General features: G+C 39.6%; 1 protein-coding gene across 3 annotated transcripts in view; it reads left to right on the plus strand.

Moving 5' to 3' along the window:
• The first annotated feature begins 5,594 nt into the window (after positions 1 to 5,594).
• Positions 5,595 to 18,726, plus strand: part of FBXO42 (F-box protein 42) — a 77,499-nt gene continuing 64,367 nt past the window's right edge. Inside the window, exon 1 of one of the 3 annotated variants that reach the window (XM_054579689.1) lies at positions 5,595 to 5,813. Coding sequence is in view for 1 of the 3 variants with exons in the window: in XM_054579688.1 (XP_054435663.1) it covers positions 6,034 to 6,139 (106 nt within the window). In the remaining 2 variants the exon portion in view is untranslated. Of the gene's footprint in view, positions 5,814 to 5,961; positions 6,140 to 15,857; positions 16,110 to 18,726 lie in introns of those variants that run through there. The other 2 variants (XM_054579688.1, XM_054579691.1) reach the window with 2 other exon arrangements.

Raw genomic sequence — 18,726 nt, forward strand, 5'->3', positions numbered from 1 at the left:
ATGGTCATGGTGTAAGCTACCTACTGTATGCTGAAGACTCCCAAATTTAATTTCCAGACCTAAACTGACCTGGTGTTTCTGATTCATGTAGATAGACTTCTTATTGGCATTACTACATGGGTTTCATTAGCAGGTCAAATTCTCTGTGTCTAAAATACAAATTATACTGTTAACAGCCTGACCAACTTCAAAGATAAAGGACTTCATCTCGTTTACTCTCTGGAACTATGTTTACTTTGAATACATCCTCCTGTGAACCGTTATTTTAAGTCAATTATCCTGATGGAGGTTTGGTGAGGGCAAGGTGGTAGACACTTGTCTATGTGTGACTAGTTTTTCGTAACTGCAACTGACCCTCAGCAGTTTTGGGCTTTGTCATTATAGCATGTTACCAGCAGAGGGAGATAGTTTCTTACAATTTTGTTATATTTGGCAATGAGCTTGTTAACATAGGAATTTGGAAGGCATTCCCCAGGCTAAATTTTCTAGGAGACCAGAAAAATAGAGATCTTGGAGATCATCTGAGGATGCTACAAAGGAAACGGTTTTTGTTGCACCAAATGAGCAATTTGGAGGCCAACCCTAGTTAATCATATTAGGCCCCTTGTGACCATGGGCAAGTCCCTTCCTCCTCTGTATGAGAGGACGGAGCTAAATAAGCTCCACAGTTGAGGAAGTGGTAGACGTTTCTTCCTCAGAGGGAAAGCCCCCTAAATTGAGGCAGTGGTAGAGACCGTAAGCATGCGCTTCCTTTTTTTGTGAAATATGTTTGATACATCCTTCATGCTTGGAACTTAGCGACTTGCACTCAAAACAGCAGGCATCTATGATACACCATATAAAACACTGATATGTGATGGGAATATAAGACCAAAGCCCATAATGAAGTTTTCATCTGATGTATAAACTGAGGCTATGTGGACAGTTGTATTTAGGAATAAATGGTGCTCTGCCCGAGTAGCTTAGTTGGTTAGTACATTGTCCTGATATACCAAGGTTACTGGGGTTCGATCTCCGGTCAGCTCAGGGCACATACAACAATCAATCAATGAATACATGAATAAGTGGAATAACAAATCAAAGTTTCTCTATCTCTCTTTCCCACCCCCTGCTAAAAGCAGTAAATACATTTTTTAAAAAAGAGAAAAAAAGAAATGGCAACTTACCAATATTTAAAATGCACATGCCGCCCCTGGCCAGGTAACTCAATTGGTTGGAGCATCTTCCCGTTGAGCCAGGGTTGCAGGTGCCGTCCCCCATCAGGGCACATACAAGGATCAACCAATGGATGCACAAAGGGTTGGAACAACGAATCGAGGTTTCTCGTGCTCTGTCTCATCAACAAATAAAATTTTTTTTTTAAATGCAACTGTCATTTGAACCAGAAATTGTAGTTCTAGTAAATTTCTCTGTAGATACATTTGTTAATATGCATAACAAAAATACAAAGATATTAATTGATACTTTGTTTATAATCACAAAAGAATGGAAACAAGTGTCCATCATTAGAAGATTTGTGTAAAAACATATATATCTCCATACAGAAGAATAGAATACAACTTGTTAACAAAATTTAGATGGTTTTAAATATGCTGACATCAAATGACCTCGAAGGACTATAGTTTTAAAAAAAAAGGCAAGGTACAGAACAGTGCATATACTTTGCTCGTATTTTAGGTTTATTTATCAACATGTGTACACTGTCCAGAAAGTATCCAGCCACGTACTATGAAAAAGAGACATTTATTGAAGAAGATACAAGAAACATTGTATATAGGACAATTGTGTCTCATTTCCCTTTAAAGTAGGCACCTTGGGACCTCACACAGTTCTCCCAGCGTTCATTCAACTGTTCAAAACACTCTGCAAAATCCTTTGTTGGAATTGCCATCAGCTTCCCCGTCATATTTTCCCTAATCTCACTGATGGTCTGAAATCTCTTACTTTTCAAAGGTGATTTTAGTTTTGGCAAAAGCGAGAAGTTGCAAGGTGCCAAATCTGGGCTGTGGGGAGGAGGGCTGAGTCACCTGGGTGATTTGACGCTTCATTAAAAAAAACTCTGCACCAGAAAGGACGAATGAGCGAACGCATTGTCATGATACAGCTGCCAATCACCCGTTGACCATAGCTTTGTCTGTTTTCGCAGTATGGCATCTCTCAATCTATGAAGAACATTGAGGTAGTACTCCTTATTAATTGTTTGGCCCAGAGGGGTGTACTCGTGATGGACAACACCTTTTCAGTCAAAAAACACTTTGCTGTGCCTTCTTTGAGCTTGGAGAGCCCGGTGACTTCCATTGGGATGACTGGGCCTTTGTTTCCAGATCATATTCATAATCATAGACCCACGATTCATCTCCCATTATGACCTTCTTGGGGAAATATAGTTCATTGTTAGCAGTGTGAATAAGTCATTTGCAATGGCAGCATGATGTTCCTTCTGCTCTGGTAGCAGAAGCCACAGAATGAATTTTGCCACAATATGTTTCATGCGAAGATTGTAAGTTAAAGTTTTGGACACAATAGTTTTTGGAATCCCCAGATCAACTTCTAGTTCTCGCACTGTCAGTCACCAATCTTTGTTGATTGCATGCCACACCCATTCAATATTCTTAGGTGTTCTGCTTGTTGCAGGCCTTCCAGAATGTGGATCACTTTCAACACATTCTCAACCATCTTTAAAGCCTTTGTGCCACATTTTTATTTGCACTGCACTCATTGCATTGCCCTGAAAGCCTTCTGAATCACCTGAATAGTTTCCATGGAGGAATGTTCAAGCTTAAAGCAAAATTTGATGCAAAAATCATTGGTTTACTTGCTCAGTCATTTTGAATGCAACTGTGACACAGTACACATGCTCACTCAATGGCCTCTACCACTCCCACTAAGTAGTACAGTGAAGTCATCATTGTTTACACAAGCGTATTCCAGTTCACTCGCCTTGGCTGCCAGGTTACATCCATGTTGTACAAACCATCCTTGTTATATTAACAACGTCTGGAAAGATACCAGGCACTTGTGACTGGCTGAGGAAAATAGTTTACCAGGTAGCCAGGGGACTGGTAGGATGGACTTAATTTTTATTATATGTCCTTTTGTACTTTTTTAATGTTGTTCTATGTCCATAACTTACTCACCCTAAATAATTACATAAATAAAAAATGAATTTCAATAATTGATTATTGGGATGGACTCTGGAGGAAAACTTTTTGTTTATACATACAAGAGAAGTGACAGCCAGTCCTTTCATCCTAGCCTCATCTCTTGTCTCCTTCTCTCCAATTGTGTCCCAAAAGGCCTTCACCCTATTGAGAGACTATTAAAAAAATTATATTAATACATCACATATCCTTCCTTCCTCCAAATTTCCACCACCTGGGAGGTAATATCCTGTTTTCTTCCTGATATTCTAGACCATACATAAGATGACCTCAAAACTTATCTCCTCCTGTTTGTCAGAAGCTACACTATATAGAGTTCAAGAGCATAGTATTAGAAGTGAGACCACCTGGGTTCAAACCCTGCTTGTGACCCAGGGTTGAGTTACTTAATCCCTGTGTGCCTCAGCTTTGGATCTGCAAAATAAGCACAATAATGGCAGCTGCTTAGCAGTGTTTGGCACATAAGAGTCCCTAACACACATCAACAGTGACTATTATTAATTTTGCTTTAATAATAGTACTTTTATGCTTATCGCATTTTAAATTTATAAATAATTTATAATTTTATAAATTTATTAAATAATTTATAATTTTATATGGCTTATTTATTTGTTTATTGTCTACCTCTCCCAGTAGACTGTAGGGCCCCTTTATGAGGGCTGAGATTTTGTTACTTTTATCTATCACGTATCACATGTGGCACTATACATATCACATGGTTTGGCACATATAATGTGCTCACTAAATATCTGGCTGACTGCCTTCTTAGTTATCAGATTCCTGGTTCAGCCCTCACCGGTGTGGCTCATTTGGTGGCGTGTCGTCCTGCACAGGGGAAGGTGCGGGGCTGGATTTCCCATCGGGCCACATGCCTGGATTGTGGGTTTGGGCCATAGCAGAGGCAATTCACTGATGTTTTTCTCCCTCTTTTTCTCCCTCCTTCCCCTCTGTCCAAAAATAAATAAATAAAATCTGTAAAAAAATTCCCTGTTCATGCATTCATTCATCAAATATTTAGTGAGTCCATACTGAGTGCCAGTCTCTAGATTAGGTGATAAAATAGTGAACAAAGCAGACAAAAACCCCTGCTGTCTTTGATCTAGGAGATTCAGGGTGAAGTGGTTCTGTATCTGAACCTGTTCTAACAAGATCCAGCAGTTTGAAACCTAACTGGGATCAGAATCCCTAGGGAACTTTAGAAAAAGTCTGAGGCAGGATCTAACATGGGCTCTGGAACCAACATTTTTACAAGGAAGCACTTAATAGCTGGTCCAGTGTTTCTAACACTGACTCCTACATGGTGGGTGGGGGGATTAGTTACAAATTCTAGGACGATTTTTTAAAGGACGATTTTTTAAGCTTGGGATTTTTAATGACATGATTTTAATATTTTTATCAGTTATAATTGCCAAGTTTTTCTTTTGCAGTGACATTTTCTAACTGAAAGACTTGACTTTCTTAAATCAGTGTTTCTCCTACTGAGATAAATCCATGAATGTATTTCCAGGGTCTCTGCCTTATTCATGTTACAGGAACACAGATCTAATAATTTCTAGAATGAGGATGACTCAAGTCTCCTCAATAGTGCCCACCCAATTTGAGAGGGACTTGGGTTCTGATCCAGCCCCATCTCCCAAGAGATATCCCAGAAGATTCATTCTATCCCAGGATGGTGGACTGGCAGGCACCTCAAGGTTCCTTTGGTTTTCCATGCAAGAAATGAAGGCTGAAGCCCTTGGTCTCTGTATCTCTGGCATTTGCTTTTCCTTAGTCCACATGCTGTCCCGTTGGTTTCATGAAGATTCTCACCAACACACCAGATTGCTTCCTTGGAAGGGGGATTTTGCTGGACCCCGCTGCCTGGCCTGGTGATGGTGATAGTGGAAAGTACTGGAGCTTGAGAACCTGATAAGCCAGAGTTAAAATTCTACCCTGCCTCTTCTCCCCTAAGATGTGTGGCCTTGGGAAAATGACCGATACTTCTTTGTGCCTGTTTCCTCATCTGAAAAATGGGGCTAGTAACAAGTCACACAGTGGTTGTTACAGTTAAGGGAGGCTTCACTCCTTTAGTTAACATCCAAGAGATGCAACTCCATTTCCAACTTCCACCCCGACGCTCTTTGAGCCCCTAGAGGTACAAATGAGTTTATTCCTGGCCGAACTTTTATCACAGTCTCAAGCCCGTTGCCCCAGGCACTGAAAAGGACGGCGGGTACAGACCTGGGGTAGGCTGCTGAGACCAAAGCAAGAAGGCGCGGAAGCAAGACTTTTCTTCACCCCAGGGGGCGGGTTCCTTCCCGGGGGCCGGGGGGACTCAGCCCGCGACCACGCCCCTTCCCAAAAGTCCACCGCCCCCAGGCCGCCCAGCGCGGGCCCGCCGAGCTGACGTGTATGCGCGCGCGCGTCCTCCACGCCGGGCCCGGGCGCATGCGTGTTTCGCGCTGTCTTCTCCCGGCCACAGCTGCCCCGGCGGCGGCGTTTGAGGGGAGGAAGATGGCGGCTCCTGGCGGTTTGGGGTCTGGCCATCTGTGAGGAGCCCCGAGTGCGGCAAGCGCTGCCTGAGGCGGACCGCCTCTGCACTGGCCCTGTCCCGGCTCCCTCACCGCTGTCGTCAGCGGAGCTAACCCGAGAGCGTGGCGCGGGCTGGGCCAGGTGAGGTCTCTCCCCATCCCGGGGCCGCGGCGGGGAGCTGGAGCCTCCTGCCCTTTATGACCCGGGCCCGCAGCAGGCAGTGGGCGCCCCGGGTTCCGCGCAGGTTCTGCCCCCCGCGCGGTTGTCGGTGCCGGCTGGACTGGAGACCTTGCCGTCGTCATTCTCGGCCTCCCTGGGTTAGGCGAGGAGGAGGAGAGCCCCTTTCCAGCCAGCCATTGGGATGGGAGTGAACTCGGCCCCTCTCTTCAAGCAGGGCGGTTCTCATCCCCTCACCGGGGCCACGAAAGGGTGTGTGACGTGGGCATGGATGGCTGAAGGGATGTCAGGTAATCTTTCCCCGCCCCTAAATGCTTAACGTCTTGCGAGAGAAGCCCGAGGCCGGTGCTCTACAAAATTGGGGCTGCGGCGAGGGGCCAGCATCTCTGAAGCTGCAGCTGCAAAGGAAAGATTTTTGGAATTGACCTACAAAATAAAACACAAGCAGCCTTTCCTACCCCTTAGCTTTTCGAGTGTTCCGCCAGCGAAGTGGGAACTGTGGATCTCGTTGGTTGAGACGGCAGTCCACGTTGACTGTGGAAGCCTTCTGGTGAGAGAATTGTTTGTGTAAACGGAACGGTGAGAGGGTGGAAATGAATTTGTAAACAAAGGGAAAAAAAGATAAGTCTCTGCAGAGTAACTTCAGTGCTAATGAAGTCCACGTTCGTTTGAAACCTTTTGGGTTGCTACGGTTCCAAATAGCCAATTGCTTTTGTCTATAAAATCTCCCGAATTTTATTAGTAAAGTGAAAGCTTCATTTCGTAATTGCCAAGCTTTTGGACTTTTCCATGGTAGGATTCTGATTGCTCTGGATGAAGATTCAGACACATTACCAGTCTCACTTGTTGGCGGGGACGTTGTACTATGCTTGTTCTGTTTTGAGAGTAACTTTTTTGTTGTTCAAATGCTAATTGAGAGGCTGATACAGTTTCTTTTTCTGGGGAAGTCGATTTGAAGTCCCAGTCTTTTTCTTAAGAATTGATGACTTCAGTTGGAATTGTGCTGGGGGGAATTGTTGAGGTGATGGCTTTGGATTGGATACTTCAAATACGTTTTGTAAAATTTGTTTTGCAGTGCTTAAGAATGATGACATGTGGGTTTGAAGGGGACAAGGAAAATTTGGGAGGAAATGCCATCATTAAATTTGAACATTGAAAATTCACTCTGTTGCTTTTACAGTGAATAGCGATGCTCTGTATCAAATTCCTAACTTTGAGCATATTCATGTGTATAATTTGATTGGATGTCCTTTCACTTGTATGTTTTCATTTTATACTCTGTAATTATTTGCTTTTGACAAGCCCAGTATAAATATATTATTTAATCTACATTGACCCACTGATGCTTTGTCTATTTTAAAACACTTTTAATGTTAAAATGACAATAGTTTAATATCAGCTTACTCTTTAACCATTTACCTTAATGCCATCTCCATATAGATTTTTAGTTTGCTTTTCTTTTTTTTTAAGTGCCTTTGCTAAGGATATAAACTTGAACTAACAACTTCTCTGTCACAGGACATTGGAGAACCACTCTATATTTCAATTTGCTAATAATTAAGAGTCACAAAATTAATGCAGTAAAACATCCTGGTGGTTCCACATTATGCTGCTTGGCATAATGTGTGGCATTGTTGTGCTAAATCATCATCAGGTATTGATGCAACTTCATGATATCCATGACATCATTCACTCTCCAGCATTTTGCCTTTTGCAATTCCTTACCTTCTCAGAGTCAGAAAATAGAGTCAGGAAAAATAGTTTAGGATGCTTCTTAACGTATGATTTTTAGAAGAGCCTTCATTTAACACTGCTTTGTGTAGTTCAAACCATTTTGTAAAATTCAGAGCTGTGTGATTCCTACCTATTATGAAGAGCAAGCACAGAAAATGCTAGCAAAACCTCTGCATTTTACAAGATTATTGAGGTCCCAAGGAGTTGTTATCACAATGATGAACAAGTACATGATTACCTTTGTGATTTCAGGGTTATTTAGGTCTGTGAATTAACAACTTTTATTTTTAAACTTTATTTATTTTTAGAGAGCGGGCAAGGGAGGGAGGAAGAGAGGGAGAGAACCATCGATATGTGAGAGAAACGGCGTTGCCTCTTGCATGCCCCCAACCGGGGATCTGGCCTGCAACCCAGGCTTATGCCTCCAACTGGGCGACCGTTTGGGTTTGCGGAATAATGCCCCACCCACTGAGCCACACCAGTCAGGGCTAACAGCTCTTTATAAAACCAACAGCCATTTTAATGCCTTTCCCACTTCACAGGATTCTTTTGTGGATCAAAAGAGGTAGTGTTTGTAAAACTACTTTGTAAAATAAAAGGTAAGTGTAAGATTGATTATTCAATAAATCAGTGTTATGAAAACACCTATCTAGGGTTCTCTTTGTGTTAGGCATTTTGGAAAGTAGGAACTAATGATTCTAGGACAAGGCAGCTTTTGGTCTCACATTGCCTGCAGTCTAGGTGGGCAGTCAGACAAGAAAACCAGTGAAGTACCGTATGTTGTAGTGTAAGAAGTGCCCGAATCCAACCAACCAAGGGTTCTCAGTGCCAGGATGGCTTCCCCAACTTGCCTTTTTCTGAAGAAAAATCTGCCTTTTTTGAGTGAATTGCTTTTTATAAAAACTTTTAAAAAATCCTATCATGAGTCCTTTTCTCCTTTTATTCATTCACTGTCATGACACTTCCCACGCAGTATCCCCCAGTTATGGTTTCTGCATTCTCAAAAATCCAAGAGTCTTGGGAGAACCTTTCTGAGAGTGAGTCATAGGCACTGGCAGCTACCACAAACTCTGCAGCTGCAATGAAAATATCTCAGATTACTGAGTGGTGCTAACTTAGAGTGATGATGCTTTTGTTTTTGTTTTTTGTTTTTTATTTTTGTTAATTAATTTTTTTTTTTTTTTAGAGAGAGGGGGAGGGAGGAAGAAAGAGGGAGAGGAACATCAATGTGGGAAAGAAACATCGATTGGTTGCCTCTTGCACACCCCCAACTGGGAACCAAACTCGCAGCCAAGGTATATGCAATTACCAGAAAAGGACCCAGCGACCCTTGGGTTTGGGGGAGGGTGCCCAGTCCACTGAGCCACACCAGGCAGGGCAGCACTGTATGATTGTAATATGACCACATTTTGTTAATAAATGTTCAGTTGTCACTCCGAATGTTAACTGTAAGTGGTGATTAGTACTGTCTCTTTTCTCCCAATAATAAATAAAATGAGAAAGTCCTTTTCCTTTTGGGTAAAACTGACCACTTAAGCCAGAATAGAGTAAACTACTTTAGGAATCTATATGAATTGAGGTTGCTTAGGGTCTCTGATAATGAACTTATTATGTATCTCATTACAAGTTCTTCATCTTAGTGCAGTGGTAGTTTTTATAACTAATTTTCATGGTGTTGTCTACATTGCAAAAATTTTGTGAGTTTTCGGATTGAATGGAATCTTTAAGGGTGCAGTATTAGTTGAATGTGTGCAATCTGTGTCTTAACTGAAAATGAATGCTTCAAGGTTGTGGTTGACGGAAAAGTGAAGATATGTTTTTCATTTTCTGTAGTATGATAGGTTGTTAATGTGTAGAAGGGCGTGGCCTACAGAAAAATTGCCCACTATCATGCTCATAACACACCCTATTTTTAAAATTGTTTTTTTGTGATATTCTTCCAAGTGTCCTGTAAAATTATGACTATAGTTTAATATTGCTTTTCCTTACTCATGCATCTATTGGAAAACACATTTGCTTTGAATTCTGATTTTCCTGTATTAAATTTTTGTTTTTTAATTTATAAAGTTTTCTCCCAAGTTTTTATTTATTTATTGTTCCAGTGTTGCTGCTCTGTTTTGCATCAAAGGGAGAAGAGTCTTGTGGTGCTTTGATGCCTGTTTGTTTATATAAATCCAATAAATGTGTAGATATTATATAAAACAATAATTACTTGAACATTTTTTAAAAAAGATTTTATTATTTTTTAGAGAGAGGGGAAGGGAGAAAATAAGTAAGGAAGAGAAACAGCCTGCAACCGAGGCATGTGCCCTGACTGGGACTTGAACTGGCAACCCTTTGGATTGCAGGTCAGCGCTCAATCCACTGAGCCATACCAGCCAGGGCTGAGAATTTTTCTTACTGTGGCCCTGCCTAGGCACTCAGTTGGTTAGAGTGTGGTCCTGATATATACCAGCATTGCAGGTTTCATACCTGGTCAGCGCACATACAAGAATCAACTAATCAGTGTGTCTTTCTGTCTTTGTTCTCTTCTTCCTCTCTCCTTTTTCTCTCTCTCATCAATAAATAATAAAAAATAATTACTTTGGACAGTAACTTGTTTTCTCTCTTTTGATAATATATAGATTTGAGGTAGTTCATTTAATTCTATAAAGGCAAACAAGTTTTAGTTTTAGCTAATAATATTCCCTTAGAATATTTACTATTCATCTACTTTAAGAAATCCATTAGCATGTCATACATACTTCTCCAAATTTGTTTCCTTTATTATTTTAAGTTTAAATCGTTAATTTGCATTGTGCTTTGGAGAACAAGGAATTTTTTCCAGAATGAACCTCTTGGCACATTGTTTGAAGAAAGATTGATGTTAATTATTAATTCGTCAGTGTAATTTTACTAAATGTCAGATGGAAGTCAAAGGAAAATGGAATTTATCATTTTATTTCAGTATTTCTTCTAGCTTTTCTTTTCTCTAGTAGTCTTGCTGTCTCTTGCCAAAAAGGAATGTAGTCTTTAGATTTTATTTATTTATTTTTAGAGAGAGGGAAAGGGAGGGAGGAAGAGAAGGAGAGAAATATCTGTGTGAGAGAGAGATATCGGTTGCCCCTCACACCCCACCAACTGGGGACCCAGCCTGCAACCCAGGCATGTGCCCTGACTGGGAATTGAACTGGCGACCTTTCAGTTCATAGGCTGGCGCCCAATACACTGAACTACACCAGCCAGGGCTAAGTGTCAGGTTTTTTAATCTATAAAATAAGAAGAATGGTGTCTATATTTTGGGAAAATTAAATGTGGATGTGCATGTGAACATCTTAGCATGTTGCCTACCCCATAGTAAACACTCAAATCTTAAACATTATTATATTGTTTTATGGAACTTTACAGCTGGGACAAGGGCAACTTATCTCCTAGCTTCTTTATGGTGTAGTCCCAGTAGCACACTTATCCCACATCAGAAGTACATGTTTTCTTTTCTCCCTGTGCTCCTCTTCTGTCCTTGATTGGAGAATTGGGCTTATTTGTGGCTTCCTTTGATATCATTGCTGATGTCTCTCCAATCCATCTGACATGATCTTCTATGCTTCTTGGTTTTCCAGGGATATTAATAGAGCATATCCTCTAATTTGGCTGTCCATGTATTCACAGCTGAGGCCATTATTTCATCTCTCTTCCCTTAAGGTTAAAAACCTAAAGGACCCATGGACAAAGCCAAAGTGGGGAAGGATTGTGGGTGGAAGGAGGGGATGGGTGGAGGCAGGGGAAAGTAGTGGAGGGAAAATGGAGACAACTGTACTTGAACAATAAAAAAAGAAAAAAGAAAAAAAAAACCCTACATCAACAAAGTTCCCTTCTTAATATTCCCATTTCTGTAGCTAGAATAATTTTATTCTGGTCTGATAGACTGTAAAATTGAATCTTTTTTTTATACTTTTTCATCTCTTTATCCTGCCATGTAGTTCTGTATTATCTTCCTCAGTATCCCTCCTGTTTTACTGTTATATTTGCTGCCATGACTCTAGACCAGGCTTTTATGAACTGAAGGCAGACCAAATTAGTGTTACAGTTCTTAGTTCATCTTGTTGCCAGTGCTTTGCCATTTGCTAGTTGTGTGTGATCTCAGTCTCCATCTTCAAAATGGGAATTACAATTCCCATCTCATGACATGTGTGTAAAATATTTAACTAAAGGCCTAACATATGGTAAACACTCAGTAAACAGTAGTTACTGTTATTTGAGTTTTTCTCATTGGTAATCTTTGGAAATGGTTAAGATTGAAGTGACAGTTTATGACAGACCAGTCTTAAAGGACTGTTATCTGAATGTTTTCTCCTGATTAAAAACTTACTTAATTTATTGCCTATCTCTCCTGCTTATCTTTGAAGGTTTCCATATGGCCCTCATTGTACATTTCCAGCCTTATTTTCCATGATACTTATCATGCAGTCTGTTCCAGCCAGGATAGTCTCACTGCCTCTCATATGTAGCATGTTCATTTGCACAACTGGAGCATTTATTTTCCTATGTAGGAGGCAATTTTTTTTTCATTTACTCTATCCAATTCTGTAGAGTATCTCCTGTATGCTTTATCATTTAACCACTGTTGCCCTTGTACAATTAGGTTAAAGAGTATATCCTAGAAGAAAATTATTATGCTAATTAATTCCTGCCAAATAGCTTAAAAATGATATATCATGCAGTATAATTGATATGTAATGTTTTAGTACCTTATAGGCACATTTAGTGGTTACATACTAGGCACTCAAACATTCATTCAGCATCGGTAGCAGATCCTTGGACATTCTGTCCAATGTCATTTCCTTATATTGTTGATGAGATGCCAGGGGAACTTCTTTTATATCAATCATCTTTATGGTAAGATTGGTTTTGTTATGTGTTTTGCTTAAAGTCACAGAACCTATCAAGGACATTAAGTGAGGACTTAACTGTTCTTTTGATTCTTACACATTGATGTTCCTCATGAGCTTTCTGAAGCATTACCTGATTCCAGCTGTTGAATTTTTCTTGCCTTTTTGTTTCACTGGTCCATTCATTCAACAAACATTTATTGAATGCGCCACTATGTGCTAGGCATGCATGGTTTAGGTATTAGGGATACAGTGGACAGAAATAGGCAAGGTCTTGAATTTCCTGGATTTTAGTCTGAGATTAAAGAAAGCAGTTAATGAATGAACAAAAGTTCAGATAATAAGTACTACAAAGAAAATAAACAGAATGTGATAACAACATGGGGCACAAAGGGAAGACTAACTACAGTCATGCGCAGTTTAACAATGGGGATACATTCTGAGAAATGCATCGTTAGGTGGTTTGGTTGTTTTGTGAACATTGTAGAGCGTGCTTACACAAACCTAGGTGTCGTATAGCCTACTACACACTGAGACTATCTGGTATACTATCGCATCATATATGCCATCTGTCCTTGACAGAAACATCATTTTGTGGCATATGACTGTAATTGAGATTACTGGTTTAGAGTAGACCTCAGTGAGAAGGTGATTTTCAGGCTGAAAGACACAAGGCAGGATGTGTAGCGCTAAACTTTGGGGACAGAAAGAATAGCAAGTGCAAGGGACTAAAAAGTAGAAACCAGGATTCAATGGCTATTTCCAAATTGTATTTGGTAATCTAACAGACCTCCTCCCCCTTGTTTTCTTTCCCTCCGTGGCATTGACTTTTTGAAGAGACCAGTCTGGTTCTCTGGTAGACTTTTTGAAATTCATGATTTGTCTCAGTGTTTCCTTGTGTAATTTAACTCCTTTACACACTTTTAAGACAAGACTGCAGGCTTGATTGTATTCATATTTGCAATACTTTGTGATACTGTGGACTCATATCACTTGATGTCACATTTTTCCATTAATTTGATGACTTGGTTAATGTCAAAGTCCTAGATCTTTCCATTATAAAGGTTTCTCTTTACAATGATCAGAAAATTTGTGGGGTGGCAGTTTAACACAATGCAATTACTATTATTTTCTCAGCCATATCTCACCTATGGTGTTAGCATCTATTAATAAGCCTTGGCCTGAATCAGTTGTTTCATTGGAGGTTGCAAAAGAATGATGATGATATTCATTCCTTCCACGTTTATTAGCTGACAAGATACTATCAATTGAGAATGAGCTATTAACAGTCTCTCCTAATATGGCAGGGTGTTTAATTCTGCTTTTCTTTTTTCTTTTTTAAAGATTTTATTTATCTGTTTATTTATTTTAAATATTTTATTTATTTCTATTTAAAGGTGGGTAGAGAGGAAGACAGAGAGGGAGAGAAATATCAATGTGTGTGTGGTTGCCTCTTGCACGTCCCCTCCTGGGGACCTGGCCTACAACCAGGCATGTGCCCTGACTGGGAATCGAACCGGCAACTGTTTGGTTCGCAGGCCGGCACTCAATCCACTGAGCCATACCAGCCAGGGCAAAAAAGATTTTATTTATTTTTAGAAAGGGAGAAAAACATTGACTGTTGGTTCTCATATGGGCCCCAACTGGGGACCAAACCTACAACCTAGGCATGTGCCCTGATCAGGGATTAAATTTATGACCTTTCTCTGTGAGACAATGCCCAGCCAACAGAGCCACACCAGTCAGGGCTAATCCTGCTTTTCATTGTAAATTTTCTTAGTAAAGAATTGATCTCTGCAATGATGGCAAATAAGTTTCTTTACTATTTTCTGTATCATTGTAGGTACATGAATTTTTATTTATTTATTATTTTACACATAGTTACAGCCATTAGTCTTTTCGATGCTGACCTTTGGCCCTTATAAGCCTCTTCTTCAGGCTGGTGGTGTGTCCTTTTGACATGCCTTCATTGGTGTTTGGGTTGTTTCCTCTCACAACAAGATGTCTCAGGCTAACCTTGTATTCTCCCCATCCTTGACTTGAAATCAGTCATTTTTCTAGGAAGACCTGGTTGTGTTTTTTGGGTTTATTTTTATTTTGATTTTGTTTTATTATTATTTTTTACAAGGAATGCCATAGGGAACCAAGCTCATTGCTGTTAGGTCTTCATTATTTATAGGTCCTTTGAATGGGCAGAGCTAGAAAATACGTTTTTTAGAAATCAAAACTTTACATTGATATTTCCAATTTAATTTTAATGTATAACAGGGTTTTTTCTTTAGATTTTATATGTCTCTCCTTTCTTAAACTGAAAGTCTTGATTTTTAGTATTGTTCACACCTATTTGCTTTATCCTACAGTATATATAAGAAGTTTTTAAAAATATAGTATCTATATTACTACTAACAAAATTACTAAAGCAAATTTAAGATTGCTTTGTGATTTTTAAAGCATATTTTTATTTATTTATTTTGAGAGGGAGGGGAAAGGAGGGAGACAGGGGGAGAAAAAATCGATAGGTTGCCTCTTGCTTGTCTCTTAACTGGGGACCTGGCCCACAACCCAGGCATGTGCCCTGACTAGGAATTGAACTGGCAACCGTTCGGTTTGCAGGCCAGTGCTCAGTCCATTGAGACACACCAGCCAGGGCTGTGAATCTTTTTGTGCTTAGGATATTCTGCCTGCCAGGATCAGGTCAAAAAAAAAAAAAAAAGAAAGAAAGAAAACATAATATTTCAAATAGAGAAGATTTAATATAGAGAATTGGTTGTATGTGTATTATAAGACTGAGAGAACAGAAAAGAGTAGGGTAGGGTAACTTAGAGATTAATAACTGTAGGATGAAACTATTACCTCAGAAGTTGGGGGAACAAAAGGGATAGATGTTATTCCTAAAACTTCTAAATATGCAGGAGGGATCACCACCTCAAGCACTGCCTGCACTTTCAGAGCTGGGGCCACGAGCAGGAATTGACCAGGACCGCATGGCTGGTGCTTGAGCCATCCTCCTCCTCCTAATTTTTATTAGTGTCTGGTTTATCCTTTGAGTGTTTCTTTTTGCAAAAATAAATATCTACACGTATATTTTTCTCCTTTTTAAGTTTTTTTAAAAGATTTATTTATTTTTAGAGACGGGAAAGGAGGGAGGGAGGGAGGGAGACAAACATGTGCGAAAGAAACATCACTAGTCAGTTGCCTCTCACACCCCCAAACTGGGGACCTGGCCTGCAACCCAGGCCTGTGCCCTGACCAGGAATCAAACCTGTGACTTCCTAGTTCACAGGCTGGCACTCAGTCCACTGAGCCACACCAGCCAGCACCTATTTTTCTACAGAAGGTTGCCATACTATTTACACTGTTCAGCACCTCTTTTTTCACTTTAATGTATCATGGAGATTGTGCCATATTGGAAAAGAGGCAATCCTTAATCATTTTCATAGCTTTATTTTGCAGATGAATGAGATGTGTTCAGCTAGTCAGATGTTTTTGTTTTTTAATCCTCACCTGAGGACATTTTCATTGCTTTTTAGGGAGAGGAAGGGGGAGAGAGAAACATTGATTGTTTGCCTCCCTTACACACCTGGACCAGGGATCTCACAGACCTAGGGATCGCCCGCACCAGGGACAGTACGCACCCGTGACTGAACCTGCAACCTAGGTATGTGCCCAGACTGGGGATCAAACCTGGAACCATTTGGTTACGGGAGGACTCTCCAACCAACTGAGCCATACCGGCCAAAGCTAGTCACTTTTTGATGGACATCAATAAATAATACTTTACTGCTGATCTTGGAAAAATAGATTTTTGTTATCATGTTAGAAGGAGCACTTGGCTGAAAGACAAAAGATAGAGGTTCTGTTTTGCCATTAATTAGCTTTGTGACCTTGAGGAAGTGACTTAGGTTTTCTGACCTCAGTTTCCTCATTAATATAATAGGGATTCAGTTGTTTAATAATTTTATTTTTTAAAAGATTGTATTTTTAGAGAGAAGGGAAGGGAGGGAGAGAGAGGGAGAGAAACACCAACATGCGAGAGAGACATCGATCGTTGCCTCTTGCACTCCCCCAACCAGGGACCTGGCCTGCCCCAGGCATGCACCCTGAGTGGGAATTGAACCAGTGACCCTTTGATTTGCATGCTGGCACTCAGTCCCCTGAGCCACACCAGCCAGGTCTATTTAATAATTTTAAAGACCTTTTGCTATAATATTTTATATTTTTCTGGAAGTTTTAATGGCTATATTTTAAACCTATTCAGTAAAATATGTAAGGCATAGGAAAACTGTAAATGAGAACATAAGCTTAAGTTTTAGAGGTACTGCTGAGGGTTTTCTGAACTTGTGTCTGCTGTGGTGCTTGTTAAAAAAATGAAGATTCCTGGACCCATCCCTATCTTCAGAAACACTATCCAGGGAATTTACCTGCTAGGTGATATTTTTATGACCAAGTAAGCTTGTGAAACAAAGATTTACTTCATTTGCATAGGCCGCAACTGTCCTTTAGGTGTCCTGGAGGTAGGGAGTACCCAAGACATTGTTTACTTTTCATGAATTTCTTTTATTTGACCACCACCAGAAAAAATGTAAGTGGAAATGCTGGCCTGCAAACTGAAAAGTTGCCTGTTCGATTCCCAGTCAGGACACATTCCTTGGTTGCAGGCCAGGTCCCCAGTTGGGGGTGTGTGAGAGGCAACAGATCGATGTCTCTCTCGCACGTTGGTGTTTCTCTCCCTTTCTTCCTCCCTTCCCCTCTCTAGAACTGACTAAATAAAATCTTTAAAAAATATAAATAAAATTCCTACTGCTTTTCTTACATTTCATTTTTTTAAAAGAAGATTTTATTTATTTTTAGAGAGAGGGGAAGGGAGAGAGAAAGGGGGGGAGAAACATCCCCTCGATTATGTTATATTACTATAACAATATAATATTGTTACAGCATAATAATATAGTGATAGTATTGTTATGACATTAAAAAAGTGTTTACTTAATATAAATGACAGTATTTAAAAAATGAGCCATATTGTCCAAATTAGAGTCTGTTTTATAGAGTCATTTTTGTGAATGTAAAAGATGAGTTGGTGAAGCACATCTTTACTAATGTATATAACTTTTTTTATTAATGAGTTCCCTTATTTTTAAAGTCTAAAGTTAATGCAGCTATCTTTAAGCTGAAAGTATGTATATTTAATGAAATACTAATTTATTTTATTAATTTAATGAAAGTGTATTCATTCATACTGCAACTAATTTTTGGATAATTACTACTACTAAACCAGCAGAGGGGGCTCAGCAATGTAAAAAACTGCCAATGGTCAATTCTGGAAAACTTGAAAATTTAGTTACGAGTAGAAGTAGTATAAATAGAAAAGTCTTGGTGATGCTGTCTTTGCATGTAATTGACTACATCTTGATTATTATAAACTTCATAACCCTATTACTGCAAATAAATGTTAATACCAAAAATCTTTTGTAACATCTAAGTGATGTCTCCCCCCTTCTTACCCCATACATATGTGTTATTTTACATTTCTTTCTAAATCAGATTCTGGTAGGCAGCAAACATTTGGTACAGTTGTGTTGTTTGGAATCCGAAAAATAATTTTTCCCTTCAATTCTTTTAAGTTTACAGATAATTCCTTGTTCTGGCCAACACTATGTAAATAGGAAGTAATAATGAAGATAATTATGCTAACCTGCTGTTTTAGTTAAGTAGGCTTTGCTTTTCTTTTTTAAAAAAGATTTATTTATTTATTTTTAGAGAAGGGAAGGGAGGGAGAAAGAGATTTGGGAGAGAAACATCAATGTGTGATTGCATCTTGCACTCCCCCTATGGAGAACTTGGCCTGCAACCCAGGCATGTGCCCTGACTGGGAATCGAACCGGCGACCCCTTGGTTCGCAGGCTGGTGCTCAATCCACTGAGCCACACCAGCTAGGCCTAAGTAGGCTTTTCTTTATAAAATTAAAATAAACACTTAGAAACATAACTTTAGGTTTCCCTCAGGTACTGTTGCATTTTATAAAAAATGTATGTAAACAGAACTTGAGGGTAAGCTGATTTTAAAAGAAAGTTTTCTTTGTATTAGGCTTTTTGATTTGGAATATCTTTTTAATTGGATTGTTTAAAATGTTTTACTTTAACCATAACTATGAATCACTTTGGAGCAAAATAAGAGAGAACAAATTTTTTCTCTTCTAGTGTAATATAAGCGGATAAACATTAGTATAAATAAAATGCCTAGGTTTAGTTACTTTATCCATAAATATAGTTTCTACA

The sequence above is a fragment of the Pteronotus mesoamericanus genome, unplaced genomic scaffold (assembly GCF_021234165.1).
Source record: "Pteronotus mesoamericanus isolate MK-2021 breed Mesoamerican mustached bat unplaced genomic scaffold, CSHL_Meso_final contig_557, whole genome shotgun sequence".
In the NCBI taxonomy this organism is placed as follows: domain Eukaryota; kingdom Metazoa; phylum Chordata; class Mammalia; order Chiroptera; family Mormoopidae; genus Pteronotus; species Pteronotus mesoamericanus.